The sequence below is a fragment of the Aythya marila genome, assembly GCF_965140915.1.
Source record: "Aythya marila genome assembly, chromosome: 8".
Classification (NCBI taxonomy): domain Eukaryota; kingdom Metazoa; phylum Chordata; class Aves; order Anseriformes; family Anatidae; genus Aythya; species Aythya marila.
Window position 1 is genome coordinate 2,295,750 of NC_139049.1, and position 15,130 is coordinate 2,310,879.

A 15,130-nucleotide genomic window follows, 5' to 3' on the forward strand; every position below is an offset into this window, starting at 1 on the left:
ACTAGTATAATCAGATTAAGCAGAGCACCTTGTTTTCTCTCTGGGAAACTTGCAGATGATAAATAGGTGTTGGAGGAAGTAACATTGGTGATAGTGTGTGAGCTTCTTTCTTCCCATGCAGTGTGAACCAAGTGCCCTGTTACGTTGCCAATGGGCTGATGTGCTGTCTTTCAGGAGGGGTATAACACTAACTTTGATTGTTGTGTGTATTCCTGAAGAGATTCCTTCTCTCCTTGGTCAGCTAAATTGTGTTCAGCTCTCTTGCAATTTAAGTTGAACAGGGCCAAAAAGGTACCCTGTCATCTTCCTGTCAAGACAGATGCTGCACTTGATGCTGACAGTTCCTGTATTTCCAGTGGCGGTCGTTGCAGGAGGAATAATGTAAACCAGTATCCTGTTCAGATTGCAATGTGGATAATTACATTCTGCCTTCCTAAATTTCTTTTGGATATGCAACTGGATCCTGTGCTAAACTGTGGTGTAGTGTTGCTATGTGCTGTTAAACAGTTCACTCCTTAAGCTGTTCCATTTCAGTCATGGGCAAAGTGATTCATGTGTGTGTATAATCCATTAGTAACAATTGTAAAGCACTCTGGGTTCTATCTGGATGAAAAGTGCTTTGTGAATATAAAGTCATTATCCTTACTTGACAGTTCTGTTTGCCAACACTTGTCAGAATTACCACAGATTTTTCATCTTCTGGCTCTGATAGTTTCAGTATGTTCCAGATAAACATATCCAATCATCTCAAGTAAAATCTGGGAGATTGAAATTTCTCTTCTGTAAAAAGAGTATACTGTTTTCTTTATGTGGTCTGGGAGCTACAAGGTCTATCTGTCTCCTGCTCTCTTAAATTGTTATGGCAAAATCTTAACTTTTGATACATCAAAGCAGTCACTTTTTTTCTTTACAGCCTTGTTGCAATGACATTTTTAACAATATATCTATTTCAGGATAATTCTGCTTTTCTGTGTCTGCACTGGGTTCATCTGCAGCCAGTTGGCAGGCAACCGCTCCACAGTGCAGCACATGGATTTCTGGAGCTGCTGAGTGTATGTGGTTTCTCTGTTTTTCTCAGCACAGCTTCGTGCTGCGTAGCCTTCCGGGCCCTGTGGTAGCCATTCCTGGTGAATGACACGGTGTGATCGCCTGCGTTTGCTCCTACTGAGACCCTTCAGTGACACTGAAAGCCAGCAACTGTCTAGTGTGAAAAAACAGAAGCAAGTCTGTCTGTTGGTCATATATCCATGGTAGTTAGTTGTCTCTTAAACTTTGGATGGAAGCCTATCAGGAGGCTGTGCTTAAATGCCTTCTGGAGAAATGACGTAGATAAAACCAAAATTCAGGCATGCTAATGTAAGTACAATTCTCCTGTGCGCTGCCAAAGATATTGTGCCTCACACCATCAAATACTTCTTTTTTCTTCCCAAAACCAATACTGCCCTTTAATGTTACTGGCCAAGTTTCTTCTAGATGTGAAGCTAAACTTTCAATCATCTTGAAAATACTGGCTAAAACATCAGTCTTTGGTGAAATGTTGTTTTAAATATGTTTGTTTTCCCTCTAAAAACTTTTAAAATATGCAGTAATGGGAGATAAATATTGCAGGTCTTTCCTTGCTTCATAGGGTGAACCATGTGGGGCACAGAGATGAATGAGAATGACCTGTTCTTGCTTTGATGCTTTTCTTCTCTCCCTTCTCCCACTTTTTTAAAAAAATAAATAAATAAAAATTGAGGGGGATGGGATGCAGTGAAACAACTGAACACTAATTTAGTGCTCTTAAGCAGGGCAATTCTGAACAACTCCCAGACCACGTTCAGTTTGTTTTTATTTAAGAACTCCCTAATGGAAACACTGTCACGCTAATATTGCAGAAGCTACAGTTAAGTGACTCCAGTAATAATGTAATCATGATGCAATGGGCACTTAGAGCAGGTTCTCTGCAGTAAGAGTGCTAGCAGTGAGGTGCTGCAGGAGAGAACACCCAACTACAAACCCAGGAGAAAGCTGTGTTGATTGTACCCGCTGGATGACACCTGTGGAGGGAGTACGTGACAGAGTAGAAAACAAGGGAAGTTAAAGGACAAGGTATTTTCCAGCAAGTCCAGGTTGCAAATGTAAGGTGGAATGCAAAGCTGAGCTTTTTGGACTGCTTGGAAAAAAATCAGGAGGCTTTTGTCGAGTTTCTTATAATTAGTGATTAGCCTAAGAATCAGAAATAACAGTTTCAGTATTAGCTGTGTGCTCACTGGGGAAGTGATGGACGAGAGTGTTCTCCGTGTGTTTGTCTTTTGCAGGACAATGGCTATTAGTTGGTTATTGAGATGGCCGCAGAAGTGGCAGATTCAGTCCTGGAGAAGGTATGGGAAGGTATGGCCTTTGTTCAGGTTGCTGGTTTTAGGCAGTAAACCTCACAATCTTACCTCACAAGATGGGACTGGGATATCCTGGTGTGTCTACCCTTACAAATAAAGGGTCAGAGCAGGACTTACCATCTCTGAGTGCATCAGGAAGAGAAACGGCAGGGAACGGTAAGATCCAACACAAGATAAGCAGAAGAATGAGTAGTTGTAGGCTGTTCATGAGTTCCTGAGTTGTCTAGAAATTGGAAGAAGGATCCTAAGGACCAGAGGGACAATGGTCTGGAATAGATCCAAATGCGAGGGCTGGGAGAGGGAAAAGCCCTAAGTAGTTTAAAGAGGGAGCTTTCCACTTAATAGAAGAAATTGAGTAGCATGATAGCTTGAAATAGCCAGGGACTGGAGTGCCTGAATGTCTGTTCCAGTTTTACATGTCTTCATCTCCTCAGCAGGGCCTCACATGCCCGCATTGCTCCAATTTCCCCCCACCACCTGAGAGTCATGATCCAGCTGTCCCACTGGGTCACTAAAGGCCTGTACAGCAGCCACAGAAACGTCACTTCCACTTGCTACCACTAGATTTTGTTTTCTGAGGAAAATCCTATGGCAGCTGTGGCACTTGCAAGCTAGGACGTTTAAAAGCCCTGGCTGAGCTGCATGGCACTGTAGTGGGTGTAGATAGCCAGGACAGCCCCCAAGGGAGTTGGCAGCAACAAGCAGGTTGGATCAGGCTGAAAATATCAGTAGAGCAGAAAAAGCTGAAATGGGATGTGAGACCAGCATGTCTCCTGCTTCTTTTTTAAAAGGATTCTGTTGCTATGGCAATCCGGTCTTTCCCCAAGCTCATTTTATTAAAGCAAGTCCTAGAATGGAAGACTGAATTCAGCTGTTACACAAAGTAGCAACTATTCTCAACAGTTGGGGAACTTATGGGCTGGATCTGAGCCACAGTGCCTTTCTCATGAAACTGGCAGGTCAGTTTTTCCAAGACCCTTGACATTCTGTGTTGTGAAGCACAGAAGGATGTATTCTTTAAAATTCTTTTTTGCATAATGTGGTATTTGGAAATATGTAAACAATCACATTCCTTATTTATTCCTCCTGACACTGAGAAACCAGTGTCTAGTTCCCAGGCTCCAAGCCAGAAGAGGCTTGTGTTCTTCACAAAATTGGTGACACAGTACCGACTCGATGGTGCAAGGATAGAGACACCTCCTCACGCTCTGTCTCCCATGCTTGCTGATCCGTGGTATGCTATCAATGCTATTAGTACTTGCTTGTCACTGCAGCAGAGACTACCACTGTAAAACATCGATGCATTAAGCAAAGTATAAGTATATAACAGCTTTATTGGGCCAGGTAGAACCTCTGCCTAGGTTGGTGACCCATCTCCAACAGTGGCTGTGAGTAGCTGCAAAGCCATAAAGAGTGTGTGTTTCCCTGTATCCAGTGCTGTTTCTGAATCTGTTTTAGGCCTAGGAACATCCTGAGCTGAGTGTGGTTTCTGTGTGGTTAGTATCTCTCAGTGGATCCCTTTTCCCTGAACTTGAGCTCCCTTGAGCTCACAGGAACTTTTAGCGGCTAGAGAGCATCCTTTGGCCAGGAGCTCACAACTTACAGGATACAGTGAGAAGAGCAGTCATCTGTTTTCAAATTTGGTTCCTGCTGCTTCATATGGTTACCCACTCTGCCTAGTCCTTGCATTAGAAAAAACAGTAAGCATCGAATCCTACCTACTCTCCATATTTCTCGTGCTTTTGTAGCCCTCTTACCGCATCCTACTTCAGTCATCTCTTTTCCAGACAGTGGAGTCTGGTGCACTCAGTAGTTCCCCAGACAGAAGACATTCCATACCTTTTGGATCATTCCTGCTGCCCTTCTCTCACACATTTCCAATTCCACTAAAGCTTTTGTGCATGAGGAAAGAGAATACAACTGGTAGGAAAAAAAAAACACATTTGAATAGTCTGTTTCTAAATGATAGCAGGCTCTTATGTGACTGCAGTCTGCCATCTTATCCTTCACAACTATCTTTTCTTTGAAAATGAATGGGTTGCAATCCCTGCAAGTAGAAAATAAACGGGAGAGCTAAGCTTCTTAGTCCAAAGTCCAAAATCATTTGCAAATATTGGGAGTAGCTTATGTGTTAGTTATTCTTTGGTGGGTAAGGATGAGAAATCATTTGAACTAGTTTCTGTGCAACTCTGAGTTTGAAAATGTATTTTTTCCCCAAAGATCGCTTGACTCAGTCTTCAGCTTTTACTAGTAACATTCGTACTTCACCCATGCCAATGTCTACTTTTGTAGCCTTCTAGTTCATTCATTTCTGTGCCTCTTCTGTAATGTTGGATTACCACCTGGCTGTGTCTCTTGCTTATGTGTTATTAGTTGATGGTTGTATTTGTTGAAGTTGTAATTGTTATAAGTTCCACTTCTTATTAGCTGGTTTGTAGAAACACAAATGCCTATGCAGGTAGTATTCAGTCTCTAGCATTGTTCTCCAGTTCTTCCAAGAAAACTGTTCTAGTTAATAAATATCAGAAATTCTTTTCATGGCACATTCCTCAGATACCGAAGTGGCTAATTCCAGAATGTGAACAAGTGGTTGTTTATTTTAAGGTTTGGTACAGTGTTTGTACAAATGCACATGCATTTTCAGCATTCTTTTTAATCTTTAAAACAGAACTTTTTTTTTCCTTTCAGTTTATAATGAATACAGAATCTGTATTTAATTTATTGGCAAAATGTATACTGACCTCACCAGATCAGGATCTGCTCTGTGAATTCAGTTCTTAAGGGACAGCAACAAACTTACAAAACCAATTTTTCCACTTTGTGTCTCAGTTTCCTGTCTGTTAAGGGGAACAATGAAGCAGCCTTAATTCACAGCATGTTATAAAGATAGGTGTATTATCCGTGTTTGAAAAATGCAGTGACAGCCAGAGACAGAAGGCAGAGAGGGAGCCTGATTTGAGGCCGCCCTCCCTGAACCTGGTGGCAGTGCCCTGGGCAGGGGGAGGCCCAGCGGGGCTGCCCTGGGCCTGCTGATCTGATCGCCTTCCACCCTGGGGAGGGCGAGTCGGCAGGCTGCCTGCTTTTCTTGCCAAGCAGCCAGGCTTCGTGAGGCAGGTGGGATGAGGCTGCCTCTCTTTCAGGGGTGTGGGCGACTGGGAAGCCCAAGGGATGGATGCGCCAAGGGGCAGGCTGCCTGCAGGCCCCGGGGCAGCACTGCACAGGATGGTGTAAATGAAAGCTGTACTGAAGGCGTTTTTTCTTATTTTGGAATGGAGAGAACTTGCTTGTTTAAACAGATTTTTATGCAAATAGTCTACATGTTTCTGTAGAGTTCAGGGGAATCTTTATTTTTATGTATTTTTTCCTCATAGTGGGCAATAAATCCATGGTTTCTGGTTGTATTTTTTCCATCTACAGATGCATTAGGTATGATATAAGTACAGTGCTTACAGGATGTCACTGCTTATACTCTTTGTTTTGCTTACTAATCAGAGGAAATAAGTCGTTTGCTATATATAAAATAAATAATATTAAAAATGAAGATACAAAGGATCTTTGTGTTTAATTTCTTTCTGTGCAATAGTTTAAGATACAGTAATGTCAATATAGCTTTGCTACACTACGGTTTATTACAGAAGTTGGGATAAAACGGGACTCTGCAGAAATAATTTTCTGTGCCTTGAGATATCTGAAGCTGTTTTATATTTTGATTTGTAAGAAAAAACAGATTTTTGAACAGGAACTGTTTTGTAGTAGGCCAATATAATTCACTTTTAGCAAATCATTTTTTTCTGCTTCTACGTGTAGCAGAAAGTAATCTAAGCACTTCAGTACATGTTCGGGTATATAAATTCCTTCAAAACAGTAATCCCTTGCACACTGCGGTTCTTCTGAATGTACCAGATGTAACTAATATCTTGCGACATAATCCACCTTCTAATATTTTGAGAAAAGGGAAACTATTCATAAGACTTGCTGGCAAAGTTCAGCAAATATTTCAGGTATCCTGAGTGCTGTTATTCCTAGCTGATACTTTGGATGCTGTTTCAAAGCCTTATTGAGGAGTTCCATAAATGGGACAGGTGTGTCAACTTATCCAGAACAGGTGCTAAAATAATCCAGTCCAAGAAGGCCATCCCACATGCATTGGCCAATTTCCACAAAGGGAAATCTTATAATATTCCTGATACCTTTGATTGCCCCTACTGTCTGTTAAAATTATTATTATTATTTTTAGTGACAAGATTCTTCACCGGTCTAGTCCTTTAACTGTTTTTTTACAATCATTGTCATAATTGTTTTCATTTTTTATGCGATGGTTTTATTTTATGGCTGTAGCCATAAGCTTGAATTTCAGTAGCATATGAATTGTCTAAAAGGGCAGTGCATAAAACCTTTTTAATAATCAACTTTTAAATTACTTGATCACTACATAGCTTGATTGTTCTGCATGTATAGGTTTCCAGCAGTTGTGGAAGGTAGATACAAGGAAAATAAGTAAGTTCAAATAGCATGTTTCAGATAAGTGTTTTGTGGTAACTATGTTAAATTAATTAACAAAAAATTAGGGTAGAGAATTTTGGTGGTTTAAAATAAATTGGATAAAGATCGGTTTAGAAACTTACTTCATCCCTGTTACAGCATTTGCTAATGGTGGAAATGATGTAAAAAAAAAAAAACTATTTGACAGTAGAAGCATAGTTACTCTAGTCACTTGAAATAAAGTTGTCATTTTATGCAAAATAACTTTTTTTTTTATTCACAAAGTCAGCATTTCCAAATCATGTTTAAAGCTTTTCATTTTTGTAGAAGTAAAATCTAGATTAAAAGGGTCTTTCATCTCACATTGCATTGTTGTCTTCTCTCATTTCAGCATGTATACACAACTACTGCCATAAATGGAACAAGTTTTTGTACATCAGCAAAGGATGCTGTCCGTATTTTGGCGAAGAGTTCTGCTGAATTTGCATCCATTAGTTGTTGTGGAGATTTTATCATATTTCTAGGAAAGGTAAGAGTAGGAAAAGGCTGAGGTGAATAATCAGGGTATGATTCTGTTTCTTGTACCAAAAGTAAATAAGGCTTTAAGCTCAAATAAGGTAATATTCTTGTTAAACTCGGTGTTGTTAATGCTGTAAAATGAGTTTGGTAGAGAGGATAATTTTAAGGAACTTAATCCTTTTCATAGCTTTTACTGAGTTACTTATTTGTGTTAAAGTAGTGTCCTTGGTGCCACTCTTGCGGTTTCTGATGCACAGTCTTTGGTAAATATATAGTAGATTGCCGCTGCCATACAAAATTTGCACACTGAATTGAATACAGAATGTGGCAACTATTTTCCAAAAACTGCATAGCCATCTCTCAGATGAGATGTTCTTTTAAAATACTAGCTGTAATTTGCCTGAGGATTTTGGTGGTTTTTTTTTGTTTGTTTGTTTTTTTATGTTTCTCAGGAAAACAAAGAAACAAATCATGTGATTATTAATAAGGCTGCATTTGTCTCTCGGTGCCCTTTACAGGTGTTTGTTGTATGTTTTACTGTTTTTGGAGGATTGATGGCATTTAACTACCATCAGGAGCTGCAAGCTTGGGTAGTTCCTCTGTTGCTGGTTGGATTTTTTGCCTACCTGATGTCCCACAGCTTCCTGTCTGTGTTTGAAGTGACGCTGGATGCCATGTTCCTTTGCTTTGCTGTTGATATGGAAACAAATGATGGATCTGCAGAGAAGCCGTACTTCGTAGATCAGGAACTGTTGGTAAGCCCCACTGATAACAGCAAAGTTGTCTGAGCCGTTCTGAGCTTTTTGGGATTCCCTCTTTCCCCATGACCTATTAATCTGAACTCTTAATCCATCTGATTTCTTTTCCAAGCCCTTAGAACAGGATGGGCTCAGGGATGCAAATTAAAAAGGTGAGTTTAAAAATGGAAATAAATGAACTCCTCCCTCTGGCCCCTGTGTGCTAGCTGTGATCTGCTACCTATAGGCAATGGCTGACTTCTTAAGGTTTAGTAAATATATAAATAAATAGCTGAGCTCGCTGCAGTACTATCCACAGTATGCCCTAAGATTAGATGTTTATGTCCATTTTGACTTTCTGTACAGCAAGGAACAAAAATAAAGAACAAGGAGCTTGTAGCAGGTCAGGTATTCATATACATCTTGTGGATGCTGTAGTTTTGAACAAACTCAATTCAAACTTGAGTTGCTTTCCTTCATACATATATAGATTCTTTTGCCAAAATACTGTCCTATGTTTCTTGATTAAATCCTTCTGTCTCTGGACTGACTGTTCTGTCTCTACCCTGATAATTACTGTATTGAACTGCAAGCTTCCCATGGAGAATCATTGCATAGCTAATAATGATGGAGAGCTTTAGTTAACAGCTGCATCTGGAGCATTTGAATGTATACACGCCATCCCTTTCATATGAATATTGGAAATGTGGAAGCTTTTTTTCCTTTCATACTATTTTTGCCTGTCCTGTCCATTTTTTCATAAACCATGCAACAACGAAAGTCTTAGCAGCCGGACAGACTAGCTCAGATGATGTGAATCTTCTGGAAGGATTTCTTCAGGGCAGTGTCAGAAGAACTGTTTTTTGTTTGTTTGGTTGGTTTGGTTTGGTTTTGTTTGCTTTGGTTTGGTTGGTTGGTTTTGGTTTTGTTTGTTTGTTTGTTTTTATGCTGCTATTAGATTTCCTGTAATGTTCTTAGAATTTTGTTGAAAACAAAAACAATAAAAAGGCAGCCTAAAAATAGGCTTAACCCTTTTTACAGAAGAAAGCAGATGGTTATTCTTTGGCCTTGATTCAGAACAGTACTTAAGCACATGTCCTGAATAGGAATATGTTACTTAATGGAAAACTCTGAAGCCTTGACCTCTGTTCTTCTTCCTCTGTTTTGCCAAATGCTAGAATACTTCTTAAGCCAATTCTCCTTAATGAAACAAATAGAGGCTTTCCTTTTTCCACTTCCAAACTTTGTGGTAGTTTTTCTTTAACTCTGGATTAACTCTTAATTCTTTGTAGTTAGCCATTCCCTGGGGTCTGGGGTGAAGAGGACTTCCCGCAGGGGCGAGTCTTGCAAGCAGGGCAGGCAGTATAACCTTGTATGGAAAAACTGGGGGCAGCACATCCAGACTCCTCCTCATTGCACGACCAAGAGTATGTTTCATCACATAGAGAAGGGCTTGGAGTTTCCCAACACATGAAGGCATTTATGTGTGGCATCTGTGTTACAGTTGGGTGATAAACATCTGGGGGTGGAAGGGAGGCTCTGTGGCCCTCAGGATGATATGTGGCAATAGACGGAGAGCTGGGTGAGTGATTTCAGACAGCCAGAGCTCTCATTGCTGCAGTAGAGAAAGTATGAGGGATTCTTGTTTCATCCTATTCAGCTTCTTTCATCACCCTGCAGAGTGCCTCCCAGTATCACTCAGTGTCATCCAGCTAGGGACCAGCTAGTTTCATAGCCCCAGGTTAACTGTCTTCCTTTACAAGGCTGTTATTTTATTTTATTTTGTTTACATAATGGTTCGCATTCCCAAATGATCTCACCCTGCTTTTTGTTTGTAGATGTTTGTGAATCAGAGTAACAACTTAACAGAAGGGCATAAACACAGAACCATGAGACGTGACAACGAAGATGGGACAGAGCTCCAACCTATGGTGAGGAGGGAATATGGGCTGTGAACTTGTCTGCCAGCTGCTGTTTGCCTTTATGTCCTGAAGAAAAGATGTAGACTGTTGTGTCTTCTGATGTTTCACAGCGACAAACATTTCCCTTCATTGCTTTCAGTCCTCAGGAACCCCTCTGCTGGTACAAAATGGAAGGATGAAATACTTACACTCATCCTCCTTCCCGTTCCCCAGTGTGCCCAGCAGAGGATGAGAAAAATCAGACAATTGCAAGGTGATGGGAGAGCAATCCTCTTTGGATAGTCCTTCACATGCCTGCTGTAGGAAAGTCAGAACAGCAGCAGGCTGCTTGATTTTGTGAACTCTTTCCAGAACTGTAAAGTTAGAGCTTAGATGCCTACCCTTTCTTCTCCCCCCACCCCCACCCTGGCATGTCCTCTACAGTAATTAAGTATTTATTGCCTCTGGTTTATGCTGGGGTAAAAAAGCTGAGACGCTAGAAGGGAGTGTTCTCCCACACCCAAGCACGGGAATGTCCCGAGAGTGAAAGCTCACCAGCTGCCATCTGAGGTCTGCACACTGCCCGAGCTGAGGAACTGCCCCACCAGCTGAGAATCTGGGGCGATTTTACCCCAGCGCCAGGGCGCTAAGCCAGGGCTGCTGGAGAAAGATGCAGCAGCTACTCTGGCACCAGCTCCTGCTCCACGTTACTACTAGCATCTTGCGTCCTAGCTACTTGTTACGGGGGCACAGAGACTGTGGTGATTTTTCTTGTCTACTTTGAAGAAGTCCCAGGCTCGAGGGTACTCTCCACTGTTTGTGGGCGTTCTGCTGTAGGCAGGTGGGCTAGAGGGCACTGCTTCAGTGTATAATACTTGTTCTTTTCACTGTGTGTGTGTGTCTGTTAATGTATTCTTCAGTAATTTTTTGGCAAGCACAGAAACTGGGGGGTTTCTGGTCCCTAAGAGATGACTGCAGATATAAGACACAAAAGAACCGTAATTATTTTCCCAGTTTACTTTTTCAGGCATATAAATGCAGTAACAGGAGCAGTGTTACACATTGCTTGATTCCTTTTTTCTCTGTTTGTAGACTTGAATGTGAAGTACACCAGGAAGTATGAAGGCAAACCAGCAATAGCAAAAACAGTTGCAGAAAAAAAGTACAGGTTACCAATAACCCAGGACAAAGTAACTATTAGGTCTGTAAATCTCTGTTAAATCTGTTGCACTGGTAAAATGACCATCTATTTGTATGAATAATGTGTTTCATGTCAGCATATCTTATTTTTATTAATAGAATTGTTATGATAGTCTATGAAAGTTGTTAATAAACAAATTCCTCATAAATTTCTATGTCCTTTAGCTAAAAATACTGAGTTTACAAGACCACAGAGCTGTCCTTTTTACCTTTGTAGCATGTCATTCAACATGTGTTTGTTTGTTTTTTTTTTCTTATCATGCTTCTCTGGGCTGGTTGTGCCTGGATCAGAAAATGTAGAAACATTTGCAGAGGAGCACTCCAGTTGTTTCCTGATTTATTCAGTATATCTGAACAGACAGTGCATCCAATTAAGGAATGGCACTGAGCTCATTGATGGAAACTCTCTGTAGTCAAGATAATTAATAGTTATGAGGTACCTGTCATTGTTGTAATTAGACTCTATTGGGAATGGGCTTCACAAGTCAGTGTCATAAACCATCCATTGGCTCCTCTTCAAAGGGCAGATGAGGAATGGCTTTTTTTGTGAGTGTAAATAAACAACTACCTTTTCTTTGCAATTGAAAAGACAAAGCAAATACAAATTGTAGCTGGATTTAAAGCTTGACAAAGAAGTGGTGGCTGAACAGAAATGAGATAAAAGGATAACATAAATAATAATTTATGAATAAGTGTTAGTTGAAACATGGATATGAAATACACAGTATCATGGAGGAATGTAGAGGTGACTGACAGGGCTTTAAATCAGAAGAGGGAAAGAAGGTAAGTTTAGATGCAGTTTAAGAAGAAAAACTGTTTTCTTGTGAGCAGATTTGAGGTCTGTTTAAACTTCATACTTGGACTGTTTATAAAACACTTTCACGGTCCACCTTGTTCTGGGTATGGGGTTAGTTTTAGATTTTATTTAGTGCAACATGATTTTATTCTTTCTCTCTTTGAAGAGAGGTTTGAGGTGGGAAGATGACTCCAACTAGGTAGGAATTTCAGTATGCTGCACATCAGGAAGCAAGACATTACTGCAAGTTAAGTGACTGAAACTGCTGTAACGAATAAGGCCCGTAGAATATACTGCTAAACCTCTGATTAGTCACAGCTTGGAAGTGACATACATGTACAGAATAGTAAAGCTCATTGATGGTCAGAATGCCAAATCTATTTTCATCTGAATACTGTTATCTGATCTGCTGCTGAAAGGAGACTAGTTATTTGCCCGTGGATGCTAAGAAATAGTGGCTGCTTATTCCTCGTTTAAATAACCTGTCTACTTTAATATGAGCCACTTCAAGAAGTGGAAGGATAAGGGATGGATGATGGGAAAGAAAAAGAAAGATTAATTGCTTTCTGTCTGGCAGGTGAGGTTGCTGATCTGCTTGGCTGTGACTCACTACCTCATCATTATTTTAAACTATACACTTGGGTACTTCTGGTGCTTGTGTTTGTGGATGCTGTGGCAACTGAAAATTACACTGAATAAGCAATAGCACTTTAATATTGAGAAAGTGTGCAGATATAGTACTTACAGAGGGAAAAATTCTTTCTTCTTCCACAGGTCTCGGTAAGATTGTTTGCAAATTATAGCGTCTGCACAATGTAAAAATGATGTTTCACAATTTACAAAGCATAGTAGATTGCCTTGGAAGTTAGAAAAATCAGTTACTGTGCATTATTTTTTCCCCAATTTGTATTTGATACTCACACTGCATGTTTTGGCCCTTGACTCAGAACTCAACTGAGTGGTGGAAGAAAGGAGGGGACATTTCAAGAAATGTATCTCCATTTTCAGACAGTCCTTACGCTGGACACTCTCTAGATAACTTCCAGGGGTACCTTTCAGTCTCAATAATTCTGTGGTTATGTTCATTGCAATTATGATTCAGTATCATTGCCTTCAGTGCAGTTACTGCATGGAGAAAGGACTTTTAGATGCTTACTAGCAAGTTCGGTGTGTATTTCAAAGAAGGAAATTATTGAAAATCACAGTTAAACTGTACTTGAGTGTGTTTCATTTAAGCAGTGCTGTACTGCCTGTAGTCCAGAAGTTACAACTGTGATAACAGAATGTTTTCAGTCAGGTATAATTTTACAGAACAGTTCAGAATGTTTACCTTTTAACTATATTTTGTACAGAAAGCATAGCTTTATAGCTTTCAGGTGCAACACAAGACTTCCTAATCATATACATTTTTCTAGTAATTATGTCAACAGTCTCCAAATGTTGCAAGAATCTTCACCTGAGTAAAAAGCATAAAGCACCCATAGGGAAGCTGATGCTATTTAGCGCTCGTTACTGCTGTCCTCCCCTGCAGGATACCTAGTCAGGCAACTGTAAACCAGGCTGGAGTAGGTGCAGGGGTGGGTGTAGGAAGGCAGGCAGAGCTCATGAGAGTGTAGTTAGTACTACTGCGTGTACTGGTACTTGTCCAAGTCACTTCTGGTGTTTGCAATGTCTGCCCCATAAGGCAGCCCAACAGCACATGGACCCTTCTAGACTGACTGATGCTATTTCCTGCACCTACAGAAGACTGGATTCTGAGGAATGGAAGGTACTTCTGAAATTACTTCCCTTTAAAAAAAAAAAAAAAAAAAGAGAGAGATGGGGACTATTAGACGGTGTTTCTGCATACTGGAAAATAGCTACATATTACAGTTTTTCTGTTTTAAGCAGGGAAGTTTTGTATCTAGTCTTGCTTGGTGTCTTCTTCAAACTCAATTTAGTTATGATTCCATTGTGTACCTCTGTGCATGAAAGGAACAGGTGTGCTGAGAACAATTTGCATATTGTTTTGGGCCTCCTTTCAAGTACATACATAATAAATATGTGCAAGTGGTTTAACACATCATTTGGGGCATCAGAAATAGCAGGAAGGCATGGGTCAGGCTTTCAAAAGAGATCCTAACTTCACCCAAACTATGAAAATAGCAAAGCTTTTGTTGTCAATTATAGCACTGCTTTTCAGCATTTAATAACCTAGTTCTAAATTGTTAAATGCTATTGTCTTGAAGGGGGGAAGTACAGTATAGGTCAGGAAAAGCAGGTCTGAACAGACATCTTGGTAATTCTCTTGCCCTACATGCAGGGCTTGGACCAATGACCTCCAGAGGTCCTTCCTAATTTAAATTATATGAAATAAATAAGCTTAACGCTTACTCATCAAATAAGTCAGTTGGAAGTAAAGTCACCACACCTGAAAATAAACTTAATGGAGCAAAGCACAAAATTTTGTCTTGAGGGAAGAATCTCATACAAGTCTCAAACTTACATGTTAAAATACCTTCTATTATTCACAGAATTTATGACTAGTGAAATTCCCCCTGCCCTTGATAGAAGCTTCTTTTTTCTCCCGTTGCAAGGAGCCCAGGTAAATTAGTACAGCCTATCTGTATTTTATGGCAAGGACAAAAACGTTTTCAATTTAGTTACTATTATCAGAGCTTTATTTCTAAAGAATTCAGACTGCAGACCAGCGGAAATGAAGATCTGGATATCTCATTTCACCTTTTAAAGCAAGTGTCTTTTAATTTCTCAAAATAATGGTATGAAGGAAGGTTATAGGCTGAAGTAGAGTTAGTGTTAAGTATCTGCAGTTCCTCATTTGCCTTGAAAGAAGAGCAGGGATTTAGCGAACATCTAAGGATCTTTGGTTTTAATCTCACAGTAACGTAGAGGGGAACTGAACTCTGCTGTAAAGGAGCTACATTCCTTTCCTGTTAAGTCACTGTCACTCACTCACAAGAGATTTTTACAAGGTTGTTAGACTAAATCCCATGGAAAATGAAGAACTTAACTGCAACAGACAGCAGTTTTACATTGCCCTTAACAGAGGCAAGGGTGATGGTGATTTGGGAGTAATTTTTGCCATCTATTCTTTAATAATGGTAGGATAACAAATGA

The 15,130-nt window shown here is 40.1% G+C and overlaps 1 protein-coding gene across 3 annotated transcripts in view; it reads left to right on the forward strand.

Moving 5' to 3' along the window:
* SLC44A3 (solute carrier family 44 member 3) overlaps window positions 1-15,011 on the forward strand; it is a 44,114-nt gene extending 29,103 nt beyond the window's left edge. For 2 of the 3 annotated variants that reach the window (XM_082766485.1, XM_082766487.1), the window contains 3 exons: window positions 7,252-7,389; window positions 7,898-8,134; window positions 9,955-15,011. In XM_082766485.1, the coding sequence (XP_082622611.1) occupies window positions 7,252-7,389; window positions 7,898-8,134; window positions 9,955-10,071 (492 nt within the window). In that variant the 3' untranslated portion in view covers window positions 10,072-15,011. The remainder of the gene's footprint in view (window positions 1-7,251; window positions 7,390-7,897; window positions 8,135-9,954) is intronic. The other variant, XM_082766486.1, reaches the window with a different exon arrangement.
* The last annotated feature ends 119 nt before the right edge of the window (window positions 15,012-15,130 follow it).